Here is a 13,930-nt window from a genome sequence, read left to right as displayed (position 1 = left end):
CAAGGTTGATTATGTTTTTCTGTGGAAATGAGGTGCTATATATATAGGAAGAAACCCAAGGGAGGCTGGCCACAAAGTCCACAAAGTTGAAACCAAATTGGTTGAAGTTTCCTAGATTCGGCAGATCTGACATTTGTCCCTTGTTCTGGCCATAACTTTCTCTAGAAAATAGATATTGAGATGATTCCAACTGGCATTTTCAAATAGACTCCCAGGGCTTTTCATCCATATATCATGAATTTTCTCAATCATTTTGAGCTGTCCAGGGGAGCCCGTCAAAGTTGGATGATTTGTACTGCCAGAATTCTGATTTCTATAAGGATTGCATATCTTTTGCATTAATTGCATATCTTCTTCCTCCTTTAATGCTGATTTCTTTTGCACAAATTTCTTCCTTTGAATGAGGGAGGCAGAAAAAGTCTTAATTGTTGCAGCCATGTTTGATTTTTCTTATCTCTCCTCATTAAATTTGTTGCATGCATTCTTTGACTTTCTTGCTTCTTCTCATTTAATTTGTTGCATGCCTTCTTTGACATTCTTTGGTGCATGGATTTATGGTGATTCTGATACATATTTGTGCGCTATATGCAGGAGAAACAAGGTCCCAAGTTTCCCTCATAGCCCTTGGATCAAAAGCAAATCAATGGCTGAGATAATTACGCCGAGCTCACTGGACCTCCGAGCAATGATTCGGTCATATCTCCCTGTAGGAATAAGATATTTATTTGATTCCAAATCCTACAGAAGCTAGACTCACATAGATTTCTATCCATATAAGGTACGTCTTCTAACTCGATCAGAGCTATCCAGGGGACCCCGTCGAAGTTGGACTACGAATCTTGACAGCATTTTCATTCTTGCATGGATTGGGCTTTTAAGTTCTTCTCTTTCCTTGTGGAACTAGGATTGTTTTCCTTCTCCAACATGTATTTGTATTTTCTAATAAGAATAAGTATGTTAGAAACAAAGAAATACGAAATGATGAATCTTGCTCGAACAAGGAATCATATCTCAACAAGGATTATTAACACTTAGCACGATTTCATCATCAATTTATTCATAATTGATATAAGCTCTACCTAGACACTTATTCATACAAAAGAAACTAAAATATACTATATAAGAGGTAACAAAGAGTAAGAATAGGGCATAAACGCATTAAGAACGTCACACTTTGTGCTCCTATCAGCTCCAAACAATTCCGGCGAAACCAGAGTTTAAGGTTCCGTAATACTAGTTATTTTCTTCTTTCTGAGCATACTCATACATTTCCTCTCGGCGTGTCACACAAGCTGTCACACCCAATATCACACTCGCTGTCACACATGCTGTCACACCCCCTGTCACACTACCTATCACAACCCCTATCACACCCGCTGTCATACACGCTATCACACCTCCTGTTACAACCTCTATCACACTACCTGTCATAACTCTTATCACACTATCTATCACACTTGTTGTCACAACCACTGTCACACTACCTATCACACATGTTGTCACAACCACTGTGACACTACCTATCACACCTGTTGTCACACTACATCACACTGTTCTATGTGACTATGTTGTGAGAAGAAGAAGAAGAAGAATGACTAGAAATAACGAACATTTGTTTATTGTTATGTGGTCTTGAACTTCTCAAATTAACTAATACGATCCACATATCGACACTTATGTTGTTGTATAGAACACCACTAGTCACCTTACCTATCACACTGTCTGTCACACTACCTATCACACTACTTGTCACAACACAAAGTTAGTGTGGCTGGTAGTGTGACGAGTAGTGTGATTAGGTAGTGTGACAGATAATGTAACGGGTAAATTGATAGTCACACTACCAATCGTACTACTTGTCACACAAACATTGTTCATGAATTTAAACACATATTACAATGAGCCACCGTGAATCCGACGTATGTGATCTCTTCCTCCACCGTGAATCCCAATTCTAGCTCCTCATCTCTGTGATTCACGTCGACGACGTGTCCTCATCGGAGTTATTGTATCTTACCAGAGCATCTTCATCACCGTCGTCATAGTCGTCCAAAGCAAGAGTGTCGCATCTCTGCGCGAGAAAGAAAGTTGTGTGACTCCACCGAGGCAGCTCTGCCATCAACATCTCCTCCTTCATCCATGACTTCGATTCGAGAGGAAGTTTTTGATGTGTCGCCGGTGCGGCTCTTCTTGATCTTCATCGGAATATTCAAAGAATATGACGATGGCCTTCGATCTTCCCGGATTCCTGCCTCCACATCCGTTTCCTACAACGGCGCCGAGTTAGGTTTCTTGCTTGGCCACCCGCTTCAGTCCGATCTGGTTCATATCACTGCGACTGTGATGTCGTCGTCTTTGTTACTGGAGATCCTCGGTATAGGAAGCCAGCGAAGGAGTAAGAAAAAAGCCTCAGTTTCTTTCTTTTTTGGCAGTTGCAGTACTGTAAATTTTACTAAATTCGTGGGCAACTGTTTAAGAGATTTAATTAGATGCATTTTTTCTAATTTTGTAATCTTACTTGATTTTTTTCTAATTTCATGTACCAAATGCGATTTATTTATAAGAAGCCTTTTTTTTTTTATCATTTCAACCTTCAAATGACCCTTTTCAATAATTTCTTCTTAAAGTTTCCTTATGTTTTAACTAAAAAGATCATTCCTATTTTTATATCCAGGTCGTGCTCCTGCCAGTGATTTTGATTATATGCTTTTTGTGCAGAAGTTAATCATCTGAAGGATGCCTAATTAGTTTAAACAATGCATATACGTATTTGATATCTGTTGGTTGAGGATGGATCTGGAGAACATATTATTAGTTCAGTGCAATAGTGCCAAATTTTGTTGGAAACTTGGAATAATTTGATATCTGTTGGTTGACGATGTAAAATATTATTTGTTTTAGATGTAATATATACTGTTAAAGCAGATTAGTTTACATCCATGTTGGTTGAGGATCTTCAACCTTGCTTTGTGGGATTTTTTTTTTTTGGGTTGAAGATTATGTATATTTTCACAGTTCCATGGGAACCCTATGGTGCTACAAAAATGCTTTAGATTTTATGGATCTGCTTTGGGAAGCCTGTATTTAAGCTATTTAGTCTTACGGTTCATTGGGTTCAAATATATTTCTCCCTGAAAACTGTGTGTATTTATTTTTGTGATTTGTCTACGTTACTAATTAAGAGGACTGCATTCTTTTCTTGGGCATGAATGATGTAATTAATCTCCAGAGGGTGAGAGTGCAGGGTAGCTGAGGCTGCAAATCCAATTGATCCAATAGACTTTGTTGGATTGTGACCGTTAGAGATTGTTACATCCAATATATGAACCTTGGAGAGTGAAGAGATCAGGATGACATTTGATTCTGTATTGCACGCATGTGTGCAGTACTGTGATATAACAAATTTTACAGTACTGTGAATATAACAAATTTTTGTTGATGCTGAGAAATTGAGGAGGATAATGATACATGTACTATTTGTAACAAACTGTTGGTGTTGCATGTGTTTGTGTACTATTTGAAGGCTTTCCTTTGCACTGTTAAATTTAAAAAATGAGTATCATGACAACTGTAGTTAGATGATCAAGTGTTAAAAAGTTTCTAATACCACCCTGTGTGTTTAGTTATAGGTTGAATTTTTACTACCTATCATAGGTGGTATTATGCTGTATTGCAATAATTTGTATCTTTTTCTATCTCTATCAGGCGATGCAAAAATATCACTGTCGGCACAAGTTGAAACATTGATCAAGAAATAAAAACGTGCATTGGATAGTAGCCAATTTATGCTCTGGATTCATTGCTAGATTGCTTTCGAGTAGTTTCATATTGCTAGATTGAGAACATCTCAGGGCCTTTGCACTTGCTAGACATTGGAACACTTGCATTTGGATGGCTGCCCTCACCTTTCGACATCTGATATGTTTTTAATGAAACCAAGTCCATCTGCCCTCACCTTGCATTCGGAACACAACATGTTGTCTATTACAATCTTTATTTGGTGTTGTTGCTAACTGAATAATGAGTCGTTTATCTGAATTATTTAGTCATATTATTCCAAAATTACTATCGTATCTTGGAGGAATGTGTAACAAGAGTACTAATATGTAGATCAGAAATATTAGACTCCACGACGTTGTTATTTTGTACGACTTTTTTGCTTTATGAAAAATACAAGATGTATATTAAAGCTTATGTATTTATGGTTAAATGCTTTATTTGATCTTTTTCCACGGCAAGTATAAATCTTAGTCTCTTTGGTTGTAATCATTTTTGCTTCAGAGAGAAAGTTGCATCTGAAGTCTCAAACAAGAAGATTTGCAAGTATCAAAAGAACTTAGTGGCTACTTATTTCATTTTGTGGGTTTGTAAATGAGAATTGAAAATTCGACGATATAAATAAAATATATTTTATCTTTGAAGACAAAAAAAAAACGTAGTCTTCGGACAAAGCACGAAAATAGAAATTATAAATTTTAATAAGAAAGAATGTCAGAAAATAATAACAATGCAAATCGTTACGCATTTCTCCTCCAAAGCCTTCACACCTTCTCTTCTTCCCTCTCTCACCACCGCAGCCCTCACCTTCCGCCGTCGCCCTCCCAATTTCCACTTCTACCCCTCCTCTTCCTCCCTCGCATGCCACCTCAGCTCCGGCCACACCACCCCCCAACAACAACAACAACCCATGGACTCCCCGCCGCCGCCGGAGCACCCCTCCGTCGACTCCGTCACTCACGATTTGCGCAACCAGAGCTTGGCCGGCGGCGACGCGCCGAGAGCGAGGTTGAAGCTTGAGGATCTGAACTGGAACAACTCGTTTGTCCGAGAGCTGCCTGGCGATCCCAGGACCGATACTTTTCCACGAGAGGTCGGAGCTCATTTCTGATTCTGTGTTCATCGATTAGGGTTAGAAGATACAAGTTTTAGTGAAACTTATGCTGATACCATCTTCTTCATTTAGCTATGGGTTGTAGTTTTAGTAGCATTGGGGGTGTGTTAAGTAATAAAATTTATCTTCTTTGTGATTTGATTATCACTTTATCAGGTGTTGCATGCCTGTTTTACAAAAGTAACTCCATCAGCCCAAGTGGAGGATCCCCAGCTCGTTGCTTGGTCAGAGTCCGTTGCTGAGTTTCTTGAATTGGATCCTCAAGAGTAAGTATTCTCATTTCCTTTGGTCTGTGAAACATCAAGTGTAATGCTGTTGTAAAACATGGATGAGAAAACAAGTGTCTTTGATACATTCATCAAGAAGAACTTGCATCTAATTGGGAAATTCTTTGGACTCTTGGGCTTTATACCTTTTTATGTTGTAATGGGAGGTGAAATAAGTAAAGGGTACCATTTCTAAATATTGTCTTGTTGATCTCTACTGTTAAACCTTTCGAGTGGAAGTATCATGCCTCAACTAATAGAATTCCCCTGTGAAAAAAATAGTAAATTAGGTCCCATTGATATCTAGATATATCTTTTCTTTTCAAAACATCAGAACCAATTGCACTGGGCATAAATTTGTTGAAGTCACTGAATTTCGGATGTTTCAGGGTTAGCAAGATCCTTGTTTTCTATTGAACTTTCCTTTACATTGGAAGTCTGATATATTAATGACCATAATGATTGTAAATGTGATTTTTTTGTTTAAACTATGGTTTCGTATTGGCATCTGACTTGCTTTTCCATTTATGGCCGACTGATATTGCGTATGCTAGTTACATCACTTAGGTGAGATGCCATGATTACATTTCTTTTCTGCACACATAAGGTATCTGTTTTGTGGGACTAATTTTTCAATTCATCTTGGATTTGCAGATTTGAAAGGCCAGACTTCCCTCTTTTATTCTCTGGAGCATCTCCTTTGGTCGGATCGTAAGTATTTTCCTGAATATGGCTCAAGTTAGGGGGTTTCTCAATATTTATACTGCCTGAATGATAATATGTATTTGTACAGGTCACCCTATGCTCAGTGCTATGGAGGACATCAGTTTGGCATGTGGGCAGGACAGTTGGGGGATGGTCGGGCTATTACACTTGGGGAGGTACTTAACTCTGAATCTAAAAGGTGGGAACTGCAGCTTAAAGGTGCTGGAAAGACCCCTTACAGCCGGTTTGCCGATGGCCTTGCTGTGCTTCGTAGTAGCATTCGGGAATTTCTCTGCAGTGAAGCAATGCATAGTCTTGGAATTCCAACTACTCGTGCTCTATGTCTTGTGACAACAGGAAAACTTGTCACTCGTGACATGTTTTATGAGTATGTTCAACACACGGTTATTTTAGGAGCTAATTTCTCTTAAGTCTTAACTAATAGATACAACACATTTTTTCTGACTTTGTCCGAAGAATCTTGATTCTTGAGGATAAATGTCTTAACTAAGTATGTATTCTAAAACTTTACAAGTACTTCAAGGTTTCATAGCTTGCTAACTCGTTTTAGTAATGTTTTCATTTACTTTCATATTTGTAAATATTCTTGTTTACATATAATGTTAACATACGAATATTTTCCTCATCCTGAAAATTAGGAAAACTAAAGGAACTGTAGACTTTAGTGCATGTTTCAACTGAGACTGCAAACTTGGCTGCAGGTCCTCCTAAGTTATAAAAATATATGTTCCTTATTTTTTTCTTATAATATTTTATTTAATTTGCAGTGGCAATCCAAAGGAAGAGCCAGGTGCAATTGTTTGCAGGGTTTCTCCATCCTTCCTTCGCTTTGGATCCTACCAAATACATGCCTCTAGGGAAAAAGAAGATCTTGCCATTGTTCGTACTCTAGCAGACTATGCCATTAGGCATCACTTCCCTCATATAGAGAACATGAGTAGAAGTGACAGTTTATCTTTCAATACAGGCAACGAAGAACATGAAGTTGTTGATCTAACGTCTAACAAGTATGCAGGTAATCATCTTTATTGGTTCATGAAGATGCATGATAATTTTTTCTTCTTGTGTAATGATTTGAAAGTTATATTTCAAGTTCTGTACTAAATGTGGGTCATAATTTTGTTATCTTGCGCTTTCCTGTGTCTATCTCAGGCCATTTTAGGAGGAATTAACTCTTACACTATTTGCCTTTTCTTTTATTTTCTTAGGAATAGTTAGTGTCCTCATTCGATATCAGCAGCCTATGTTAGCAACAAATATAGTAGCTTAACTGCATATACATTCGGTACACTAAGTTTGTTTTAGGGTGTGTTTGGTGCAGCTGGGCTTCTCAGAAAAGTTGACTTTTGCTTATTTTTGAAAATAAGTAGCTGAAAAGCAAACTAACTGAGTGTTTGGTAAATTGGCTTTTTACATGTGCTGTTAGTGGCAAAAGTAGTAGCAAAGTGTTTGGTAAACTTAAAAGTGACTTGTGCTTTTTGGTGCAGAATGACCACTTTAGACATGCAAGATAATTTGTCTTAATTATTTGGTAATACAATATAGGTCCTTACAAGTTTTATTTAACTTTCCCTCCTTATAAATCATGACAATATGATTAAAATTAGATCATATACAAAGTAGTTGAAAAATATACTTACAAGTTTTATTTAACGTTCCATTCTTATAAATCATGACCATATGATTAAAATTATATCATATACAAAGTAGTTGCAAACTTGCAATATACTCACAAGTTTTATTTAACTTTCCATTCTTATAAATCATGAAAAAAATCATGACCATATGATTAAAATTAGATTATAGACAAAGTAGTTGCAATATAAACTTGCGTTTACAAACTCCATGTGTATACAACAATTAATCATGGATTGCTACTAAACTGTAATTATTAGTCTAACATGAAACTTTCATCTGTTTTCTGGTTTTACAAATAGAATGGATCGAATACAACTAATAAAAATGAATGGATCTTTTTCTTGCTCTAATAAAATGAAAGATATTTTACAAATCACGACCACTGGGAGAAGCAGTTTTCGCCATTGACAACCACTAGAGATTACATCTGGTGGTTGAATAATCGAGATGATCTCATTATCTCTGTGTAGCATGTCAAATACAGTCACAATGCTATCTTCTTGTACATACCTACCAAATATTTACAACATAAGGATGCGTTTATATAAGAAAAAGAGGGTATTTGATCAAAGATTTTAATGTAAAAATTTGCTACCCTTCCTCTAGACGTAGCAGACGGGATTCAGCAAAAATACTCTCACGTAACCATTTTCTCAAGTCAGGATAAAATTTTTGCATTTTCTTGTATTGACAAGCTTGCTCTCAAGGACCAGTGGGATAAGATTACAACCATAACCAGCTTTGACAAAAACTCTAAAACCGGACTTCCTGTCAGTCAAGTAAAAGTCTATTGAGAATCTCTGTTAGGTGAAAAGGCGAAGCAAAAGAAAAGTAAAAATTATAATTCCGGGATAAGAAAAACAGGGGCATGAGATAAGAAGTCTTTGAAAAAGGTATTGCCTAGCTCAAGAAATTTTAGCGTGCAATCATGTTGCAATATATGTGAAAGAAAGCATTTGGGATCTTCACTGAGAGGCATATATACTTTTCCATCTAGGATTAAGGGCTTAAGGTTTTGTGGCATCATTAAACAATAAGATGATATGAATGAAAGAAGTATAATGAAATATCATACCAATTGCAAAAGATACTGGATGTGCTTTTTTGCAATATGAATGTATTCCTGTGACAGCAAGGAAATGAGACCATATGTTGTTTTCATTACTCAGACCAACATATCTGACCTGCAAAACCATGAGTGCTACTCACCTGCAAAACAATAAGTCCTACTCAGACCAACATATCTTTCAACCTATCCACTAAACCAACTCGATTGACCCCTAGCCAAACCAGTGCATATTAAAGTCTCCTTAACTTAAATGAAACACATGGTTAATGTTAGTTCAATGATGGTTAAATGATTCATGAAACAAATGATTAATGTTAGTTCAATGTTCAACGAAACAAATGAAACAAACACCAGAGTCTTACTCTAACACTCAACCAAAAACCATATACTATTTCTACGGTGCTGTTTAGTACCATAATCTTGGTCACATTAGTTCATGGAAACCCCCATGAATGAGAACTGGAAAGCCACATAAATGATGCAAAACTTCAGAGAAATAAACAATATTGTAAATATTTGAAACAACTAAATAAAAATAAACACAAAGAACAAGAATAATTTTGATTCAAGTAAACAAAAGCACTGCAAGATCATTGGAAATTTATCAAGCTTTCAAACATCGGCATCTAGGGAAAAACCTATTACCAAAACCCAGTCCATGATCACTCACTATCTTCACAACTTAGTTTGATCAACAATTTGTCAATCCATTTACTCTCGACACACAACAACATCATGATTGAATTGGCATACCCATATTATACTAACATAAACAAACAATCAAAACACCCAATATTCTTCAAAATCACAATCTCTAGTACTCAAATCTCTAATACCCACAACAACACTGATCTCAAAAATTAACCAAATCAAAGAAGTATGAAACTGAAATAGACAAAACATTTACCCTGAATCAGAACTTGATAAGCTACTTGAGGCTTCGATTCATGCCAAGAATCGTGATGAGACAAGCCGTATCGGCATGAGAGAGAGAGAGAGAGAGAGAGAGAGAGAGAGAGAGAGAGAGAGAGAGAGAGAGAGAGAGAGAGAGAGAGAGCTTGTGCGTCTGTGATGAGAAGACCAGTTGAGTGAGTGTAATTGAAGAGATGGGTTTCATGGTAAAAGAGTGTAATTGCTTCAACCAAACGAGGATAGAAACTGGTATTATGAAAATTTCATTAAACTACAGTAACCAGCGCCACAATGATAAGCCCTGCTCTTGGAAGCAGAAGGAGGGGTGAGGCTACTTCGGCTTTTGGACCAAAAAAGCCGGTGCTTTTGAAAGTTGAGGAGAAAAAGCTGGGTTACCAAACACAATGAGACGCTGTGCTTATAAGCAGGAGAGCTAAAAAGCCCCCCCAAACGCAACCTTAGTGGTGTACCTGATCCCATATGGGACATGAGAATTGAGCAAGAACAATTGAAAGCTTTTATCTGATATTTTCATGTAGAAAGCAATTGGATGCCCTTTTATGTCTAACTATTCGGGGATTTATCTAGTTCTGAAGATGCGACTGTGCGTTTGCATTGTGTATGTGAGTTTAAGTAGATGTCTGTTGTTGATCTTGTGGTCCGTTTCAACATGAACTTATAGACTTTGTGTGTTTTGGAAAAAAAAAGAAAAAATTGATTCATCATGTATCTTGTACATTTCCATAGCTAGATGTTTGCCACATGGACACATAATTGTGTGATACGAATCTCCCTCGACAAAATGTTGATAATTTTACTCATATCTAGCCTTGCTGATCAGTTGTTTTGTGTTCATTTTATTTGCATGATGGATTCTTAACAGCCTGGGTGGTGGAAATTGCTGAACGTACAGCATCCTTGGTTGCTAAGTGGCAGGGGGTTGGTTTTACTCATGGTGTGTTGAACACTGACAATATGAGCATTTTAGGCCTCACGATTGATTACGGTCCTTTTGGATTTCTTGATGCATTTGATCCAAGTTATACACCCAATACGACTGATCTTCCTGGGAGGAGATATTGTTTTGCAAATCAACCTGATATTGGCTTATGGAATATTATGCAATTAACCAGAACCTTGTCATCTGCCGAGTTGATAAATGAGAAGGAGGCAAACTATGCAATGGAAAGGTAATTTTTATTCCAATACCTTCTTTTGTTTCCTAGTGCAGATGCAGTGAAATTAGTAACTTAATTCTTTTTTTTTTTGTATTTGACAGATATGGAACTAGATTCATGGATGATTACCAAGCTATAATGACCCAAAAACTTGGTCTCCCTAAGTATGTCAAGCAGTTGATCAGTAAACTACTAAATAATATGGCTGTTGACAAAGTGGATTACACAAACTTTTTCCGTTTACTATCCAACATTAAAGCTGATCCCAGCATCCCAGATGAGGAGTTGTTAAATCCACTAAAGGCGGTTCTATTAGATATTGGGCAGGAGAGGAAGGAGGCATGGATCAGCTGGGTGAGAATCTACGTAGAGGAGGTACAAATTCTATGAACTATGGTTTTCATACGCTCCCATCTTTATTTACCAGTTTGATACCATGTCTTCTGAAGTTCACTGACTATATACAATCATTCTCATCTGAATTATCTTATTTTTACACAACGGGGCTTTGGATTTTGCAGCTATGTGCTAGTGGCATCCCGGATGAGGAGAGGAAGACCTCAATGAACGCAGTGAACCCTAAATATGTACTCAGAAACTACTTGTGCCAGAGTGCCATTGATGCAGCTGAACAAGGTGACTTTGGAGAGGTTCAAAGGGTGCTTAAAGTGATGGAACGACCATTCGATGAGCAACCGGGAATGGAAAAGTATGCTCGTCTACCCCCGGCGTGGGCTTATCGGCCAGGAGTTTGCATGCTTTCTTGCTCGTCATGAGTTGTTATGTGACTATAATGCCATACAAATGACAAAAGGAGACTACCCTCTTTGTATCTTTGTTTTAACAGTTTTTTTTTTCTCCCGGTCGTAGTAGCAGACTAGCAGTCTGTCGTATATAATAGTCGTTTTCATTATTCCCCCTCCGAGACTCCGGCAGAGGAATAATGTGGTAATGTTGTATGATTCTGGTTTATGTATGCAAGTGAAATAGCTCAAAGAAATGCATAGATAATACAAAGCCTAGGGAAACGATTATTCACTCTACTTGTAATCCATGAAATCCTTAGTGATGAAAAAAATATGTTATACATCACTTATCTATTTACCGTCTTTCAAAATATTCAGCCGATATTTAATTTTAAAATGCTAAAAAAAAGGAAAGGAAAAGAGAGAAAAACAAGAAGCTAAAACGGTGCGTTTAGCTTAGTAGATAGTAGAGTAAAAGCAGTGACAAACAAGAAACTGGGCCGCCCGGAAACCTCAAGATTCTATCTCTTTTGCTGGTTCGATCTCTGTAGGTATGAAACTCAATTGATTCTGTTTCCCGAGTTCCCATATTAGTTCCTCACTGAGAATGTTAATTTATTATTAATTTCTTGTTCAATTTTCGAGGTTCCCCTGAATATGCTAATCCATGCTTAATATGCTCACCACCTGTTTGATCAAATGCCTCAATGAATTTCTGAACCACACTTTGTCATTCGCCGTTTTGATTAATTGCAGCTCCTATGATAACATGTTGTCTTCGTTTTATCAATGTATGAAGTTGTCAAGAGCTAGGCAATGCACATGATGCAACCATAAAACAACAATGTGAGATGATATAAGCTGATGAAATGTGCTTTGCAGGAAATGAGAATTCCGCGGACTCTTGAGGTTTGGAAACTGGGAACTGTCAACTATCTGAAGGCACTTAAGCTGCAGGAGAAGCTGGTCTCTGATAGAAAGGTTCACAAGATTCCGGACACTCTCTTGGCCCTGCAACATCCACCAACATATACCCTTGGCAAGCGTCGGACTGATCACAATCTGTTAGTATCTGAGGCTGAGCTAAAAGGAATAGGAGCTGAACTGCATTACACACAAAGAGGGGGTGACATTACGTTTCATGGTCCGAAACAGGCCATTTTGTATCCCATTATTTCGCTAAGGGATATTGGGTTTGGGGCACGGAAATATGTGGAGACACTTGAGTTGACTATGATTGAATTGGCGTCTCAGTATGGTGTGAAAGCTCGTCCGGGACAAGCAGGAGAGACAGGAGTGTGGGTTGGGGAGAGAAAGATCGGAGCTATTGGTGTGCGCATTTCGTATGGAGTCACCTCTCATGGGTTGGCATTCAACATTGATCCAGATTTGAACTATTTTAAGCATATTGTGCCATGTGGTATTGCTGATAAGGAAGTCACATCTCTGAGAAAGGAGACAGACTTGGCACTTCCTACAGAATTAGTTCACAACCAATTGATTTCTTGCTTCGCAAGATTGTTTGGTTACAGTAATCTTGTATGGAAGGATGCAGATGCTGCTTCATTATTGTTAGACAGTGGGGAAAATGAATGATATATGTATTGTTTTTCAAATGAATCAGCTATGTAAGCTTCTTACTCATTCATCCATTTCATTTGTCAAAATCCTACAACTGATTTGTATGTTTTACCTCAATCTGTATCTTCACAATACAATAAAACAAACTTTTGGAAAACCATGAGCTTCTGCATTTAGTTCAGTGTTCTATCAAATGGTTAGATGTGATAACTGTGTTCTATCATTGTCCTCCAGAGTGCTGACATAGATCACATGCTTTTATCTACAGAAAGATTCTTCATTTCACATGTACTCATGAATCAAGCAGATGGTAATCGTCTTAAGAAAATTTCACCAAATATATTCTTATACAACTCTCAGGAGTTCCTTGACCAGATCTAGTGATACCATAGGTTCAATCTTCTTCAACCTCCCTTACAAATTGACTTCTGTCTATCAAGTTGAATAGATACTGAAACTTCAGACGTCAGCCATGACTTACATGGACAGGAGACCTAATTACTAAACAAGAAACTGAAAGAATGTGATATCGATTTCATCGTCTTTGTTATGATATTGTACTAGTGTATAAAACTATGTTGATAAACTGGCACAAATGTGAACCTTTAACCTCAAAATGCCATTGTTTAGAACGCGTACAAGATTATCAGAACCTTAAGATCAGTACAGGATCACTCAGCAAGAAGTAATAGCAACAACTATCAACAAAGGGAAAATGTATTAAACACATGGGGCTTGCTATTAAAAATAGAGTAAAGACTGGAAACTTTCTGATCCCAAGTTGATCAATTAGACCTTGTTATATCAAGTAGATGCGAATCACATAAACTAAGAGAGAAGATCATGCTATATTAGAAAATGATCAATTTCCATATGCGTGATGGGGCTCGGGCAGATGACATGCTTTGAATAATTAAGTTAAA

General features: G+C 37.4%; 2 protein-coding genes across 2 annotated transcripts; both read left to right on the top strand.

The window, feature by feature from the left end:
- Positions 1-4,507: 4,507 nt before the first annotated feature.
- LOC126785917 (uncharacterized) lies at positions 4,508-11,756 on the top strand. Its single transcript, XM_050511597.1, has 8 exons — positions 4,508-4,870; positions 5,048-5,157; positions 5,812-5,868; positions 5,951-6,250; positions 6,651-6,898; positions 10,386-10,692; positions 10,782-11,055; positions 11,202-11,756. The coding sequence occupies exons 1-8, from the start codon at positions 4,508-4,510 to the stop codon at positions 11,454-11,456; spliced, it is 1,914 nt and encodes a 637-aa protein (XP_050367554.1). The 3' UTR covers positions 11,457-11,756.
- An 88-nt stretch (positions 11,757-11,844) lies between these two features.
- Positions 11,845-13,125, top strand: LOC126785924 (octanoyltransferase LIP2, mitochondrial). The gene is made up of 2 exons (XM_050511605.1): positions 11,845-11,977; positions 12,309-13,125. Exon 2 carries the CDS (start codon positions 12,312-12,314, stop codon positions 13,020-13,022), a length of 711 nt encoding a protein of 236 aa, XP_050367562.1. The 5' UTR covers positions 11,845-11,977; positions 12,309-12,311; the 3' UTR covers positions 13,023-13,125.
- Positions 13,126-13,930: the final 805 nt, after the last annotated feature.

Source organism: Argentina anserina, chromosome 3 (genome assembly GCF_933775445.1).
Source record: "Argentina anserina chromosome 3, drPotAnse1.1, whole genome shotgun sequence".
NCBI classification, from domain to species: domain Eukaryota; kingdom Viridiplantae; phylum Streptophyta; class Magnoliopsida; order Rosales; family Rosaceae; genus Argentina; species Argentina anserina.
The sequence above is the reverse complement of the archived record's forward strand: the minus strand, read 5'-3'. Positions and strand labels throughout refer to the sequence as shown.

Bases quoted from the DNA above. Each gene is read 5' to 3' on its own strand.
- LOC126785917 (XM_050511597.1), top strand. From the start codon at position 4,508: ATGCAAATCGTTACGCATTTCTCCTCCAAAGCCTTCACACCTTCTCTT. The intron at 4,871-5,047 runs GTCGGAGCTCAT...TCACTTTATCAG, and splicing joins CCGATACTTTTCCACGAGAG to GTGTTGCATGCCTGTTTTAC. The intron at 5,869-5,950 runs GTAAGTATTTTC...GTATTTGTACAG, and splicing joins GCATCTCCTTTGGTCGGATC to GTCACCCTATGCTCAGTGCT.
- LOC126785924 (XM_050511605.1), top strand. From the start codon at position 12,312: ATGAGAATTCCGCGGACTCTTGAGGTTTGGAAACTGGGAACTGTCAAC.